We start from the raw sequence: 17,798 nt of genomic DNA on the forward strand, positions 1-17,798 counted from the left end.
GGAAAATGTTTGCATTATGTTGTCACTTATTGGGATTACTATGCTACCAGTATCCATTTACATCCAGTCTTTGTGCTAAGCTAGGCTAGCGGTGGGTGCGTCAAATAACACTTACAGAACGCACAGAAATGAAAAAGGTATGTATGGACTTATCTAACTCTGGGGGATACTGTGAATAAGCTAAAGTCCCAAAAAGTCGGAGTGTTCCTTTAAGGTATTAAAAAAAAAAATCCATGAGCGTATAATTAAACCTAAGAGATTTCACGACATCTCTTACAGACATCCCTAATGATAAAAAAAAAATCTCATTAAGAACACAGTTGAGATCACAAACAGCTCTGAATCTGTTTATTTGTAAGATACTCTCGCTATCATTCCTACAGCAAGCAGTGGATGGATATTGAGTTGTAAACCATGTTACATGTTTATTAATATTGTTTGCGATTTGCATTGCATTGTCATTTGTTTCATGTCATTTATGGGATAATCTATATACCATGATGGATAACATGTCTTACCCTGGGAGACTGACTCTAATGGTGCCCAAAGAATCTAAATCATATAGGCATGCATATTTTATTTGCTTTCTTGCCTTATATGTGCTTATATTGTCAATTAATATCCGTCTTATTATGGCCATTATCATGGAGAAATCTCTTCATGAACCAATGTACATATTTTTGGGTCATTTGTGTATAAATGGGATTTATGGAGCCACAGGATTCTACCCCAAAATTTTGTCTGATTTAATATTGGATTCATATGTAATCTCCTTTCATATGTGTGCTCTCCAGATATTTGTGATTTACAGCTCTTTACTGTGTGAGTTCACAATCTTAACAGTGATGTCTTATGATAGATATGTAGCAATATGTAAACCTTTAGACTATCATTCCAGATTAACTAAAAACACCTGTGTGAAATTAATTCTGTTTTCTTGGATTGTTCCAACTTTATCTGTTTTAACTGCCACTCTGTTATCAAATTTTAGGCCAATTTGTGCCTATCATATAGATAAATTATATTGTGACAACTGGTCAGTTGTAAAACTCTCCTGTGCTTCATCTTTTGTTAATAATGTCTATGGATATATTGGTGCTGTTTTATTTTTAAGCTTTGTAGTAATTATCATATTGTCCTATATAAAACTAATCGCTGCATGTAAAATATCTTTAGAAAACAGAAGGAAATTCTGGAAAACATGTCTGCCACATATATTTTCACTGATAAATTTCTCTTTTGCTTTGCTTTTTGATTTTATGTATAGCAGATACGGTTCAAATGACATTTCAGAGAGTTTGCGTAATTTTTTGGCTCTAGAACTGGTGATAGTCCCACCTGTGTTCAATCCCCTTATCTATGGGTTAAATATTAGAGCAGTGCGCAAAAGCGTTTTTACATTATGTGTTGCATCAAAAGTAAATGTTTCACGTCTACAAAATAAACAAAAACTTAATAAAAAAATATAGTCATGACAATTGGGTTTTCATATGTATATGTAGTATTACAAAAAGTGGTAAAAAGTGTGTTTTTAATAAGTGTATCATACTAATAAAGTGTGATATATGTATAAATATGTATCTTAATTAAAAACCAAAAACATGACTTAATATAGATATTTGTTTAACAATATGAAGTCTCCCTGATCATAATGATCTCTCAGATGTTTTTCTTTTTATAGCTAAATGTTATTATTATATGTATGTACAATTTATGCTTGCACTTTTTGTAAGATAGAATAAATGTCTGTACAAATTAACTTTTAATCAGTGTAATTTATAACAGATTTTTTTTTTTTAATGCAACATATATTGTTCATGAGTTCAGTGTGCTACCATAGTGTCCAGTCTCTCAACCAGTGTTGGAGAGTAGCTAACTATAAGTAGCAACGCTACTTTAAAAACAGTGTAGCTTGCCTGTAGCTAACTACTTTTTCCAGCAAGTAGTGATGTAGCGCAACCAAGGGCTACATGATGATGAGTCACGAGCCTGTAATGCATTGAAGCTGCGCGCAGCGTCTTCTTCTGACTAGATCACAAACTAAATTTGTTAATTACCACCTTCTGCTGTGATACCATGCATTGCCTGGCTTTACAGTCTTTCAACCAACAAGAGATCGTCTGATAATATTGCTAAGGATGTACGGGAAAGGATATTTCACATGAATCAAATGTAATTAATGCAAAACAAAGATTCAAATGCAGTCTACGTCAAAGATTTAAAGCACACAAGAGGTGAATAATAGCCTTTTTAAATTTATTATTTTTTCTTCTTTATTAATATCAATTAATATCCGTCTTATTATGGCCATTATCATGGAGAAATCTCTTCATGAACCAATGTACATATTTTTGGGTCATTTGTGTATAAATGTGATTTATGGAGCCACAGGATTCTACCCCAAAATTTTGTCTGATTTAATATTGGATTCATATGTAATCTCCTTTCATTTGTGTGCTCTGCAGATATTTGTGATTTACAGCTCTTTACTGTGTGAGTTCACAATCTTAACAGTGATGTCTTATGATAGATATGTAGCCATATGTAAACCTTTAGACTATCATTCCAAATTAACTAAAAACACCTGTGTGAAATTGATTATTTTTTCATGGATTGTTCCCACTTTATCTGTTTTAACTGCCACTCTGTTATCAAATTTTAGGCCAATTTGTGCCTATCATATAGATAAATTATATTGTGACAACTGGTCAGTTGTAAAACTCTCCTGTGCTTCATCTTTTGTTAAGAATGTCTATGGATATATTGGTGCTGTTTTATTTTTAAGCTTTGTAGTAATTATCATATTGTCCTATATAAAACTAATCGCTGCATGTAAAATATCTTTAGAAAACAGAAGGAAATTCTGGAAAACATGTCTGCCACATATATTTTCACTGATAAATTTCTCTTTTGCTTTGCTTTTTGATTTTATGTATAGCAGATATGGTTCAAATGACATTTCAGAGAGTTTGCGTAATTTTTTGGCTCTAGAACTGGTGATAGTCCCACCTGTGTTCAATCCCCTTATCTATGGGTTAAATATTAGAGCAGTGCGCAAAAGCGTTTTTACAGTATGTGTTGCATCAAAAGTAAATGTTTCACGTCTACAAAATAAACAAAAACTTAATAAAAAAATATAGTCATGACAATTGGGTTTTCATATGTATATGTAGTATTACAAAAAGTGGTAACAAGTGTGTTTTTAATAAGTGTAACATACTAATAAAGTGTGATATATGTATAAATATGTATCTTAATTAAAAACCAAAAACATGACTTAATATAGATATTTGTTTAACAATATGAAGTCTCCCTGATCATAATGATCTCTCAGATGTTTTTCTTTTTATAGCTAAATGTTATTATTGTATGTACAATTTATGCTTGCTCTTTTTGTAAGATAGAATAAATGTTTGTACAAATTAACTTTTAATCAGTGTAATTTATAACATATATTTTTTTTTAATGCAACATATATTGTTCATGAGTTCAGTGTGCTACCATAGTGTCCAGTCTCTCAACCAGTGTTGGAGAGTAGCTAACTATAAGTAGCAACGCTACTTTAAAAACAGTGTAGCTTGCCTGTAGCTAACTACTTTTTCCAGCAAGTAGTGATGTAGCGCAACCAAGGGCTACATGATGATGAGTCACGAGCCTGTAATGCATTGAAGCTGCGCGCAGCGTCTTCTTCTGACTAGATCACAAACTAAATTTGTTAATTACCACCTTCTGCTGTGATACCATGCATTGCCTGGCTTTACAGTCTTTCAACCAACAAGAGATCGTCTGATAATATTGCTAAGGATGTACAGGAAAGGATATTTCACATGAATCAAATGTAATTAATGCAAAACAAAGATTCAAATGCAGTCTACGTCAAAGATTTAAAGCACACAAGAGGTGAATAATAGCCTTTTTAAATTGATTATTTTTTCTTCTTTATTGCACTCTCGATCAAATTTCTGTTTTACAATGATGAACGCAGCAATAATATAATCTGCCCCTCCACAGTTTTGCAATGAACAATAATCGAACAGAAAATAAAAAAGTGATATAGTTGTAATGAGGGGACAGAAACGTTCGGATCCATATGCAGTTATTTATTAACAGAAATATCAGGACAGGCAGAATTCAGGTAACACCGTCAAGTGTGTCAAGGGATATCCAGAATCAATAACAGTACCAGGCAGAGGTCGGAGCAGGCGGCAGAGTATCACAGGCAGTATAACAATCCAAGATCAGACACAAAAAAAGGAACAAACATGGGGAAAATGCTTGGAAATGCTGGACAGGACTAAACAAGACTTTGCAATGATATCGAGTCCAAACACAGTTTATATAGGGGAGTGGTAGGGAACACCTGGTTGCGATTAGCCCTAAGAACAGGATTATGGGAAATGGAGTTGGGAATGGAAATAGAAGATGCCAGAGTCATGAGTGGAGTGCCCTCTATAGGAGTTCATGGGTAATACAGCTGATGATCGTAACATAGCCCCCCCAAGGAGCGGCTTCCAGATGCTCTAAACAGTCTAGCAGGTCGGTGGAGAGGAGGCAGTACAGGGGGAGGGCTGGAGGGCCAGGTCCACGTGGAAGTGGATTGACCGTGGACTGAGGCAGTGCCGACAGAGCGGGAATCCTTGGTGGAGCAGGTGCAACTGGAGCCCACCGGGCGGCGCAGATGGAACTGGAGCCCACCAAGGTGGAGCAAAGGACCACCACATTCGACCAGATGGGACAGAAGCCCACCAGGGCGGAGCAGGTGAAGCTGGAGCCCACCAGGTTGGAGCAGGTGAAGGTGGAGCCCACCAGGGCGGAGCACAGGACCACCACAGCCAAGCAAATGGGACTGAAGCCCACCAGGGTGGAGCAGAGAACCACCACAGCCGAGCAGACGAGACAGAAGCACACCAGGGCGGAGCAGAGGACCACCACAGCTGAGCAGACGAGACAAAAGCCCACCAGGGCAGAGCGGAGGACCACCACAGTGGAGTCAATGGCACAGGAGAGGAAGTCTGGTCAGGTAGGACTGAAACAGAGAACATGAACAGGTTAATGGTGGCCTTTGTGGCTGTGATAAGATGGTAGATGGCCTCCGTGGCCATGACAGGCCAGACAGTGAGTTCGTGGATGGCCTCCATGGCTTTCACAGGACAAGCAGTGAGTTCCTGAGTGTCCTCCGTGCCCATAACAGAACAGGCAATGAGTTCATAGGCGGCCTCCAAAGCCGTGACAGGACACAACGAAAGTTCATAAATGGATACTACTGACGCCTCCGAGGGTTCTACGGCTGCCGCCACCTCTGTAGGTTCCACAGCAGTAACAGTCTCCTTGACAGTGTAAGCGCACTGGGTAATACATTAAAGTTAGCTCAAATGATATATAGGGAAATTTTAATAATTAATCAGGAATATGATTAATATATATGTATATATATATATATCATATGACAGTTACATTAAAATTATTGAAGATGAAAAATAGGTCAATTGTATATATCAATAACTCATTACAAGGCACTGTAATTTACTCATTAATATGTCAATATTCCATTCTTCATATCAATAATCGTGATATCTTTTACTGGGAATTAATGCAAATCGAACAGTGGTTTGTCCAGCAAACGGCCGTAAGATTAATTTATCAACTTTCAATGAAGTTATCACTTCTTATAATTCCAGGAAAAATATTTTCTGGCAATGAAACTATTCTCCTGTCCTTATAAAATTTAGGTTACTGAAAAAGTAATAAATAAGCTTTGTAGCTAAGATCAAACATTTCATTGACTTCGTGATGTGAGCATTTTAGACAGAAGCAATCAGGAATATATATTGGATTTTAATAATTGAACTAATAATACATCGAACTACGATTCACACAGAGTAAATATGCGTATACAATACAATACAAACAGTCAAAACAATACAAGACAAAACGGATTGCAGATAAGAGAGAGAGAGGATGAAAGGGTAAGCTAGAGAAAGTGAAAGTGGAATAGGCGAGATCACAGAATGATCGCCCAGTATGGCAAAATCACAGACAGTAACCTTTTGAAAGACAACAAGGAATCAGATTACCTTGAAAAAGGGAATAGACAACCTTAAGCAGAATTTAAATCTCTATAGAAAATAATACTTGCATGTGGTTCTCTTTGTGACTGCGAAAGACGAGCGTGCGTGTGTCGTTCTTTCGGAGCTGGGCATGTTCTCTCGTGTCTTCCGGGGCGAGCAGACTCGCGCAAAGTTTTAAAGGTTCACCGAACGTGGAGTTACCAAAGAAATGATTCAGAGTACGCCTCCCTCATGGAGGGAGAGGCGAATATGAGAGTAAAACTTAGTAAAGAAAAGAAAAGAAAAACGGAGATGAGAGCTCCCTAAGGAGCCATGGAACAAGACGTTCTCTCAGATGAAGTACTCTGAGATGAAGTGCTCTTAGAACTTTTATGGAGTGACTTGGTTCACGCCTCTGTTCACGCGAACAACCAATGAACGTCCAAAGACCTGGGGTCTCATTTATAAAACTATGCGTAGGATCTTTACTAAAAGTTTACGTGCGCCCAAAAGCCAAAAATGGCGTACGCCAAAAAATATTCCGATTTATAAAACCGTGCGTACGCACACCTGTAAGCAATGTTCCCTTTATAAATCACAGATCACCCGCAGATGTGCGTACGTGAACCAGCCTCATATCCCGCCCTGTACACGCCCATTTTTAACCATAAATAGTCAATGCAAATCACCTCATGATTGCTGATCAGCATGTAAATGAGAGTGGAATCCCATATATACCTGGAAAACTGGCATGCGACCCGCCAATTAATTAATCCAAGAAAGTGAAAACGTGCATTTCTGTTAGCCTAATTTTAATAATGGCGACAGGTGAGAAAAGAGGAAAAAAACGTAATTTCTCAGATACTGAGATTGAAACACTTGTAAGGGAGGTGGAGGCTCGGAAAACTGTGTTATTTGGTGGCCACAGCAGTGGGGTCACTAATAAAAAGAAGCAGTGCGAGTGGCAAAGTATTGCTTCTGCCGTCAATTGTGTCAGTGGGACAGAACGGACAGTTGCAGAATTAAAGAAAAAATGGTCCGACCTGAAGGTATACAAATTTTTTTTTTACCAACATATTACATTTGTGTTTTATTAGGCTATATACCTATATAAATAGCAATATTGATTTTCAAAAAGTTTTATTTACATGTGCTTACAGTATGCAAAATATGTGAAATAAAGATTCTCATTCATTCAAGGTGGAGGCAAAGAGAAAACTGTCCTCCCACCGCCAGAGCGTGGCTGCAACTGGTGGGGGCCCATGTACAGCTGATCTCACATCAGTGGACAGCAAAATCGCGGCTATAATTGGGGAGGTCAGCGTGTGTGGTATTGTGTCGGAAAAGGAGGGAGACACTGACGTGACTGAAACCACAGAGGAGCAAGGTTAAACCGATTTTTAATCATTAACGCTGTACATTTGAGTGTGTGGGGTGATAAATGGATAAATGTTGCCAATTGTTTGTCCTCCAGTCCTTCCGGAGTCTGAAGCTGTAAATGAACAGGAGGTTCAGGGTGAGGGGTTCTCAGATGCAGATGCACAGCGTCCGGCTCAAAGCAGTGCCCCTTCTGCGTCTGGCACGTCCAAAAGTGGTCGGGTACTCACTGACGCAGTCCTGCAGTTACAGCGAGAGACAATAAACGCTGTCAACAGGGTTGCAGATGAGCTACGGCAGATGAGAGAAGTGATGCAAGAAATTGCACAATCATTAAAAGATGCAGTTAAAACATGAACCTTGAGTTTTGTCTTTCTTTACAAACGCCGCATGACATCCTCACGGATTCTTGCACCTCGTTGATATCCCTCTTGTCGGCCAGGGGGCTGTGGCTCGGGGTCGTAATGCTGGGGTAGAGGGAGATCAGGAGGGAGAGGAATACCGTTTCTCAGTGCTATATTGTGCAAAACACCACACGCCCTGACAATCTTGCACACTTTTGCTGGATGGTATAAAAGTCTGCCACCCGAGGCATCCAGAGCACGCCATCTGCATTTCAGGATGCCGATGGCACGCTCCACAACTGCGCGGGCACGAGAGTGGACCTCGTTATAATGAGTTTCCTCTGCGCTCTGCGGGTTTAAAAATGGGGTGAGGAGCCAGCGTCTCAGGGGGTAGCCACTGTCGCCTGCAGGTTATAATTATATTAAAAACAAAATTGTTACAGTTTCTACTTTTTATTATTGTTAAACTCACCAAGAAGCCAGCCATCACGTACTGCGCCTGCATTTAGTCTGTTCCCTACACTGCTATGTGTCAAGATAAAGGAATCATGTGTTGAACCAGGCCAGCGTGCCACAATGTTTGTGAGGGTCATGTTGGAGTCACATATGATTTGCACATTAATAGAATGCACATGCTTTCTATTAACATAAGCAAATTCATTTTCAGATGGTGCCCTTATAGCAACATGAGTGCAGTCAATTGCGCCGATTACATTTGGGAAACCAGACATTGCTGCAAATTGCGTTTTAATTTCGGCCTGTTCTCGCACAGTGTAGGGGAACCTGATGTATCGACTAACCATATTAAGTATACCATTTAAAACGACAGATATTATGGCACTCAGGGACGGCTGTGATATACCAGACCTATAGGGTGAGATGATAGATTCCAATAGAATTATTTCATATACAAAAAGGTCTTAGAGACAAATTTGAGGATTACTTATAGTTTTTTTATATTATTAATTTACCTGTCTGCCAATTCCCGCTGGAAACAGCCGGTTGCCAAGAACCCCAGAGTGGTGAGGACTTGTATTTGGACTGGGATGGCATGGTTCCGGCGTGTTGCCCTCTCTAATACTGGACCCAATTCAGCACATAGATCCAAGAGCACAGCTCTAGGGAATCTAAATCGGCTTATTAGCCAGTCATCATCATGGGCCAGGAAATCATCATGGTCCCTGAAAACTCGTTCTCTCCTTATTCTGCCATTAGCGTAATCCTCCAACAGTGCCAGGAGTGCCATCATGAAGCATTACATACCCGGGTCACCGGAGAATTTATATGTTTCTAGCAAATAGACTGATCGTTAACACCTTGACAAAATCACTTAATTAATTTGTGGGCGAAAATTTAAGACGAAAATGTTATAGTGAACACATGCTTCTTGACGGTTTTGTAATGAACACCGTAATAGTTAGGACCGATGATGAGTAGCGATTGTGCTTCATGACTGAAAAGTCATGAAAAGTCCTCTACTTCAAATGATCGCTCTGTTGCAAAGCTACTTGCGTCATAACAGTCACTCTCCATTTTAGCGACTCTGACAGCAGCTGTCAATCAATCCGTCACTGCGGGTCTCAGGATCACGCCGCACTCGCTCAGCCCCGCCCTAGGTTCGTCCCCTCTATCTCCGCTGTGATCTGTCCACTTTCAGCATTTTTCAAATATTGTCAGTGGGTGGAGTCAGGCTCTGAGCAGGTTTAGTTACACTTTAAGGTAATAAGGAACAGTTCAAGATGCTAGCGACTTTGCAAAACAACCGCTCATGTATCAAACTTTTTCTTGTAGCTCTTCAGCAGCAGCCGCCTCTTATCCAGTTTGCTGCTAACAGTGAAGAGCAAGGCCCAGTAACGTTACCAAGCTCTAGTCATGAGCCCAACACACCAGAATGGGCAGGTAGGATTGTCATTCAGAAGAACTAATAGTAATGAAGAGCCCTGCTCAATGAAAAATGCCCTGAGATAATTAATGATACCTGATGATTCAACAATACATTAATGAAACTGAGATGATACTGTCGTTAGAAATTGCAATACATTTTATTTTAATCTTTATTTTTTATTTTGTTTTATATATTTGTTTTTATTAGATTTTTTTTTCTTTATTTCAATGTTTGGATATTTATGAATACTAAATCTTAAAGAAAAGAGATTCTTACACTATCCTGTTATTTACTGTTCTAATAAATCTTCACTGTGAAGCAAAACTTAGGCTATTGTTTTTGCACTGAATTGGAAATGATGATGTTTTTAAAAATATAATGAATTACAAGGCTGTAGGGTATTATATTCTGAGGATTTAATTACATTATTTTAATATAGTCTGTTGTGAAATAAAGAGGGCCGGTCTAAGGCATGAAACTCCAAGGCTGAAAATTAGTCCCAATCTGGCCCTGGAAAGAAGACACTTTGGGCTTTACTTTCTATCAACCAGATTTGATAATCAAAAATATTAAAAGTTATAGACACTGAAGTTCCTTGAATTTTTTTTTACCACACTTAAATATTTTTTATTTGATATAAAAATACATGGAATGAGTACTGGAGCAATCTAGAAAAGTAATGGTTTGAAAGCCACATGTCTCATGAGTTTCTATTTCAAATCTGAATAAGATATCATGAAAAATGAGACTCTGAGACTATGTCTAGACCCTCCAACCCCCAATTATAAGAAAATATATTTCCCAATAGTATTGAAGGCTTCTGCAAACCATTTAGTCAGTAAACATACCACTGCATAGTTTTTTTTTCAATTATAAAACACTAGACAGAAACTTAGACATCATATAAATGATTTATTTGAGCACTAGAAAAATACAATAAGAATAATTTGAGTAAGAAAAATAAGAATAATAAGAAAAATAAAAAAAGATTTAACTTTGTTTGCCAATTACAGAAAATTATTAAATGCTGCAAAACCATGCCATTTTTTTACTACCAAGATGCAGTTTCCGACCTTGAGTTGTTCTATAACGGACACAAACAGTTCTGTCGCTGAAGAACTGAAACGTAAACAAAAGAAATTATGATCCATATTACAACGTTTTGCTTCGTTGGACCAAACGTGCTCCATGATATGTCATTCAGTGGACCCTTAACTTTCTAACTAAACCAGGATTTACAGCTGTGGATGTGTTTATGACTCGTTATTATGACGGATCTGGTATGTACAGCGTTTCCATTGTTCATGTTTGTATGTGTACTGCTTACACAAATGTAGCAAATAGAGTCTTTATAAGCTTTCCATTGAAAAACAGTGATCTGTCGTCGATGCTTGAGGCTTAGATCTTTATAATGATACATAGTTTGTCAAGATAAAATTTGTCCCGTTTCATTTAATCTATTCATAAAAACTGACACGTGCAAGTAGAGGCGTTCAGGACGAGAGCGTCGGGGTGCTGGCTAAGATGTTAATTCAGAACCAATGAATGAATGAACTGCTCATACGCTATAACAGCAACACGACAGGCTGAGAGAACATTGCTGGGTGCAACAGACAGTATGTGATGAGGCCCTGTATTTTCAGCTGAGATGTGACGAGGCTCTGGAGAGTCTGCTGAGACGTGACGATGCTCTGGAGAGTCTGCTGAGACGTGACGAGCAAGGTGGAATTTCTGCTGAGATGTGACAAGGCTCTGGTAGGTCATGCTTATACGTGAAGAGGCTCTGGAAGATCTGTTGTGGTATGATGAAGCTCATAATGATCAACTGTGACTTGATTTAGTTCACTAAGATTGGTGGCGACTTGACTTTGCTCATGAAGACTAACGGTGACTTGATTTGACTCATGAAGTTTACTTTTGCCTTTACTTGACTTATGGAGATTAATGGTGACTTGGCTTTGACTTTGTTCATGAAGATCAACTGTGACTTGACTTTGTTTATGAAGATCAACTGGGACTTGACTTTGTTCATGACTTGACCTGACTCTGGACGGGGACCTGACTTGACTCTGAGAAGTCGACGGGGACCCGAACTGACTCTGGGAAGTCGACGGGGACCTGACCTGACTCTGGACGGTCAGCGGTGTCTTGACATGGCTCTGGAAGATCAACTGTGGCTGCCATCTTGTGCAGTGGCTCTGGGCAGGCGGCCATCTTGTGCAGTGGCTCTGGGTTGGTGGCCATATTGTGCAGTGGCTCTGGGCTAGTGGCCATCTTGTGCAGTGGCGCAGGGTTGGTGGCCATCTTGTGCAGTGGCGCTGGGCTGGCGGCCATCCTGTGCAGTGGAGCTGGGCTGGTGGCCATCTTGTGCAGTGGCGCTGGGCTTGCGGCCATCTTATGCAGAGGTGCTGGGTTGGTGGCCATCTTGTGAAGTGGTGCCGGGCTGGTGGCCATCTCGTGCAGTGGTGCCGGACTGGCGGCCATCTTGTGCAGTGGCTCTGGAGTAGCAGCCATGACAGGATGAGTCTCAGGGGCGACTTCATCATAGTGCTGAACTTGATATGATATCTCGCAGAACTGTTGAACATACTCGTCAGTAAATAGGTCTCCTTGACGAAGGTGCAATAGCTGATCTACTGGGTCACTGATAGAGCTGGAGAGTTGATATGCTGACCTTGAAGTGAGAACAAACATCTCAGTAACGAGAAGATACCGGGCTGCTGGATCCTGGCATGGCGAAGTCTTCTGTAACGAGGGGACAGAGACGTTTGGATCCATATGTAGTTCTTTATTAACAGAAAGGTCAGGACAGGCAGAATTCAGGTAACAGCGTCAAGTGTGTCAATAACAGTACCAGGCAGAGGTCAGGGCAGGCGGCAGAGTATCACAGGTGGTATAACAATCCAAGATCAGACGCGGAAGGAACAAACATGGGGAAAATGCTCGGAAATGCTAGACAGGACTAAACAAGACTTCGCAATGATTGAGAGTCCAAACACAGTTTATATAGGGGAGTGGTAATGGGGAACACCTGGTTGTGATTAGCCCTAATAATGGGATTATGGAAAATGCAGTTGGGAATGTAAATAGAAGATGCCAGAGTCCTGAGTGGAGTGCCCTCTATAGGAATTCATGGGCACTCCAGCTGATGACCGTAACAATAGTAGGCCTAGTGTGCTTATTATTTGGCAAAGGATGGTTGTGGTGGGATTCACCTTAAGACTATCACCCAATAACATTTATGGGTTTATTTCTTATTTCCCTGTATTTTGGCCTTGTGATTTTAATTATGATTGTCCTATATAAAACTTATTATTGCATGTAAAGCATCACTGGTATCCAAAAGGAAATTTTGGCAGACGCGTGTGCCTCATGTAAATTAATTGATAAATCTCAGTGTAGTGATACTTTTTGATACTATCTATAATAGATTTGAATCAAGTGATTTCCCTGTTAATTTGCATATGTTTTTTGCTTTAGAGATGATTGTAGTGCCACCTCTTTTCAATCCTGTAATCTATGGCATAAAACTATCAAAAGTTTGCAAAAGAGTCCTAAAATTATGCATGAATTGTACCAAAAATGGCAAAGACTGAAGTATATTGTGTATATGCTGCAGTGTAGTCTATCAGAGATTTTTTTTTAAAGTTGTTTGGGCTTAATCTAAAGATACAAGTCAAGGAAGATATAAATCAAGCGACACTCATGTTTTAATGTTCTCATTATGCTGGAAAGCCATTTAAAAATTTGCAAACGGAATCATGTATACTGAGATTTTACAGTCACAAAAAACACCTTGACAAGATGATATGGACTTCCATCTGAAGGTCTTTTTTATTGATCGATTGATTGATTGACGAATAGTAATAATGACTTTCTGAATAACTGTCTGTAAATTTCCCCGAATTTACACACGCACTTCAAATAAACAAAAAATGCATTTATATGAATTATTCTTTTTGTTTAGATTTTTTTAATGCTCTTGCTTATTGATAAGCTTCCACTTGGTGTGTGACAGAAGACCAGACCCATTTTATGAGGATAAGGACCCCAGTTCTCCGACCACGTTGGAAATCAATCCATTTGCCGAACTCGTTAATCAGCTCCGGCAGTCACTCTTTCCTGGCCCATTCCCACTTCTATCAAGGAACTCCAACGATTCCTGGGTTTTGCTAATTTTTATCGCCACTTCATCGGTCATCCTGGTATCTGGGATGAATGGGATCTTTTGTGTCTGGGTTCTGATCACCCTGTCAGGGGTTATTATGCGATAACTACCGACTAAATGGACATTATCCCTAACTGTATCATAGACTTCTTGTGAAGAAACAGTCACACCTTCATTATTATCAATATTACCCACTGCAAATAGGTTACTTTTAACACAGCTGTGCAATTTCCTCTGAACTGCTTACCTCTTTAATATTCATTGGCAAATATGTTTTACAATTATTCCTTCTTTTGATTCCTTTCCAATAATCATTTGCATTATTATTTAGCAGTTTCCTTGTAGGTGAGTTAGCCCTCATTGTATTTTTGTCACAAATCCTGTCCATGGACTTCCGTCCAATTGCCACTAGAGGTCATCCTTTCATTACATTGACTCTCACACTACACAAACTGTTGCATGTCATCCCGGACTACATATCCCAGCATTCATTGCACTGATTAGCCACAAACCTGCTACCAATCACACACCCTACATAAATAAGCCATGGACTTCCTCTCTCACTGTCAGGTAGGGCTGTGCGATTAATCGAAATCTAATCGAAATCGCGATTTGAGACGTTGCAATTTGCTAATCTCAAAAGCCTGTGATGTGGACGTGATATTACTCTGTTTCAGAGCATATGCATGACTGCCAGCATTGAGTGACAGCCTTACTAACCAATAGAGTGAGCGCACCTCTGTTTTCCCCCATCAGCACTGCTCTAACCAACTGTAAACGCCCACCATATAAAAAAGAAAATAAAAAAATCAGGAGACAAAAAGAGTGGGATTACAGCATCTACAGGTTCAGATCAATAGTTAGGCAAAACATTATGCAATTTATGCTTCGAAAAGACAGACAGACAGTGTTGTGGCGGGTAAACTCGCTTCACCTACTGGCCACCGCGGTGGGTAAATAAAAGTAGCGTACTGTTTCACCCGGCCGGTGGACAAAAAAAGTTAATTTCCATCTGCACTAAAGTGTAATATCACCGGAAGCAGCTCCGTGGAGAAAGGCGGTGTAAACCGGCTCGAAACGGCGGTGTTGTACCCAGTACAGCTGTTTGCAGCTGAAGTTAGTACCGCTGGCGGAGTGATATATTTGTTGGTTATTTACAGTACATTTTATAGCACGCGCTTCACGCTGATATACAAGATTGTGTGAAGAGTTGAATTTGTTATCGTGCTCAAATTTCCGCATACTCTCACGTCTCTGTCAAACCCCGGTATGTTCATTCTCCTCCAGCATTCTGCAACATTTTAGATTATATGGACATTTTGTGTTTATCTTGTTGTTTTTAACGGCATAATAAGCAAACTAACAAACAGTATTATCGGTCACATGTCTAATAACTGCTGTCCGGGGGATGCATTTTTATTTTCCAGTCTTCAAGTACTTTTTCAGAAGTTAGCTCTATGGCTAGTAAGTTGTTACGCTGTTCATTTTTGTTTGTAGAAACAACATTGTATCGCTACACATGTTTGACGGCTCTGGCGTGACGAGATGTGTTAAAACGATGTATTAAAAACGCTGTGCGTTCGTTTGTCGACGACATAAAAGTTTGCAATCCGACATTTCTTTCAGTGATACCGTGTTGAACAGGGGACTTTTCCCCACGTGTTCCCTCAACCACAAAAAAAAACACACACAAAAAAAATTAAAAAATTAAACTGGTGAATCCTTTTCTTTGGAATTAAATGGAACATTGTTAATGCCTACGAAAACTGTTTAGAATATCACAAAAAAATGTTTTTGTGCATTAAAAAAGTTTAGTGCAGTGTATCATCCGGTTGGGCTATGGAGTTCAGAGAATGAGCTACTTCAGCAAGAGTCAGCTGTTTCAAAACCTAGTAAGCTGCCTAGATAGTGTCACGCTGTCTAGTCTCTGTTTCCCTGGGTGTCCACTAGTGGGCTCACTTCCCCTTAGGCACTTCACCGTAGGCACTAGAATTCCTCTAGTCTTGTCCTGTCATCACAGTAATTGTACTCCTGTTAATTGCACCAGGTGCAGTCACTTTATTGTCATTAGCCTCCCTATAAATACCAGTCTTTTCCTGTTGTTTGTATGGAGTCCTTACCCTTCATGTATCCAGCATTCTCGTTCCCCGAGATTCTTCCCAGTCTGCTCGTCCTCCGAGTCCTCTCGTTTTCCGAGTTTCCTTTCCTGTCCCTTTCCCTTGTTTGTTTATTTTGGACTGTCTTTTTGGTTTTGACCTTTGCTTGTTTTTTGACCACGATTTGGATTATCCCTGAATAAAGACATCTGCTATTGGATCTCTCGCTCTCCCTATGTCTCTCTGGGTACACGATGGTCACAGATAGGCAGCATTTTTGAGCATCACTGAAAGTGAAAATGTCAGTATTTCATTGAGACTTGAGATTAACCCTTTGACGCGTACGATCACGACGCGTGTGATCAGTCTTGGCTGGTCCCTGAAGCGTATGATCACAATGGTGTGATTAGAACTTTCAGTGCATCACGTCATCACCTGCTGAATTTAAATCTGCTTTTGCGCTTTGACTGGTGCAGAGCCAGATTGGACGCGCTGAGCACTGGTCATATTATCACAGATATTCAGTGTTTTCAACCATTTAATGCTTATTTAAAGTTTCAGACATTTAAATACACATGAGTAGGCTACTAGCAAAAACATACATTTACAGTTTGTAAAATATGTCTGTGGAAACGGCAATAATGATGCTTACAAATACAATCTGACGACATGTTTTTATTGATATCATATACAGATTGTGTAGGTAACTAAAGTTTACTCTGCTCTTCTCCCAGTTTACCGCAGACTTACTTTTATGTGTTTTCGGGAGGAGAGGATGAATGTGTGTAAATTGTCTCTTTGTAAGTCCCACAGCTCGGATTCAGCGTGAACTAACATGGCGGCGCCCATTACCCGGTATAGATCAACTAACACAGTCGATATAAAAGTGTTTAGGCTACCAAATATATTTACTTGCACATATTTCAGAATCGGAATATCAAATATTTCATAATATAGTGAGCATGTTTTGGGAACATTTTTAATAAAACAGGAAAAACGAAATAAAAGCGATGCATGTGTCATACAGATCTATTGCGGCTGTGTTGTGTCACATGACAAGCATGAGACGTCGCCATGGAAACAATAAGGCGACACATTCTAAAATAACGGTTGTCTAAAAAAACTCACGCCGGGGTCTCAGCTAGAATATTTTAAACTCACGTGCAAAAGGGTTAAATGAACTGCTTATGTATTGTAGATTTTGTAGCATTAATTTTCACATGCAGTTACAGTATTTTCCGGACTATAAGTCACACTTTTTTCATAGTTGGTCCTGCGACTTATAGTCAGATGTGACTTATTTATCAAAATTAATTTGACATGAACCAAGAGAAATGAACCAAGAGAAAACATTACCGTCTACAGCCGCGAGAGGGCGTTCTATGCTGCTCAGTGCTCCTGTAGTCTACACTGAAAACATAGAGCGCCCTCTCGTGGCTGTAGATGGTAATGTTTTCTCTTGGTTCTATATAAATGCGACTTATAGTCCAGTGCGACTTATATATGTTTTTCCCTCGTCATGACGTATTTTTGGACTGAGGCGACTTATACTTAGGTGCGACTTATAGTCCGAAAAATATGGTACACATTGTTGGTTAAAAAACAAGAAAGTGGCTGGTAAAAACATTGAGTGGCTGGTAGATTTTGAAACCCACCAGCCACAGTGGCCGGTGGACAAAAAAGTTAATTTCCATCCCTGATGTCCACTATTCCCAATTCAGAAGACCGCACACACAGCCTATGTCTCTGAATGCTTCTCATACTCCCTCCTCTCTTCCCCACACGGCACAAATCCCGTGTCACGGACGAGCCATTCACATTTGCTGCACTCACGCAGCCTGTTTCATAACGCTCGGTTATATTCGCGCGCAGCCCTGCACC

At 39.7% G+C, this 17,798-nt stretch overlaps 2 protein-coding genes across 2 annotated transcripts; both read left to right on the forward strand.

Annotated features, from left to right (window-relative positions):
* The first annotated feature begins 500 nt into the window (after positions 1-500).
* On the forward strand, positions 501-1,469 carry LOC132130244 (olfactory receptor 4E2-like). Its single transcript, XM_059541947.1, has one exon. The coding sequence runs from the start codon at positions 501-503 to the stop codon at positions 1,467-1,469; it is 969 nt and encodes a 322-aa protein (XP_059397930.1).
* An 807-nt stretch (positions 1,470-2,276) lies between these two features.
* LOC132130245 (olfactory receptor 52N5-like) lies at positions 2,277-11,398 on the forward strand (the record flags this gene model as incomplete). Its single annotated transcript, XM_059541948.1, has 2 exons — positions 2,277-3,089; positions 11,297-11,398. Coding segments are annotated over 2 exons (915 nt in total), but the record flags the coding sequence as incomplete, so codon positions are not given.
* Positions 11,399-17,798: the final 6,400 nt, after the last annotated feature.

This window comes from Carassius carassius, chromosome 47 (assembly GCF_963082965.1).
Source record: "Carassius carassius chromosome 47, fCarCar2.1, whole genome shotgun sequence".
Classification (NCBI taxonomy): Eukaryota; Metazoa; Chordata; class Actinopteri; order Cypriniformes; family Cyprinidae; genus Carassius; species Carassius carassius.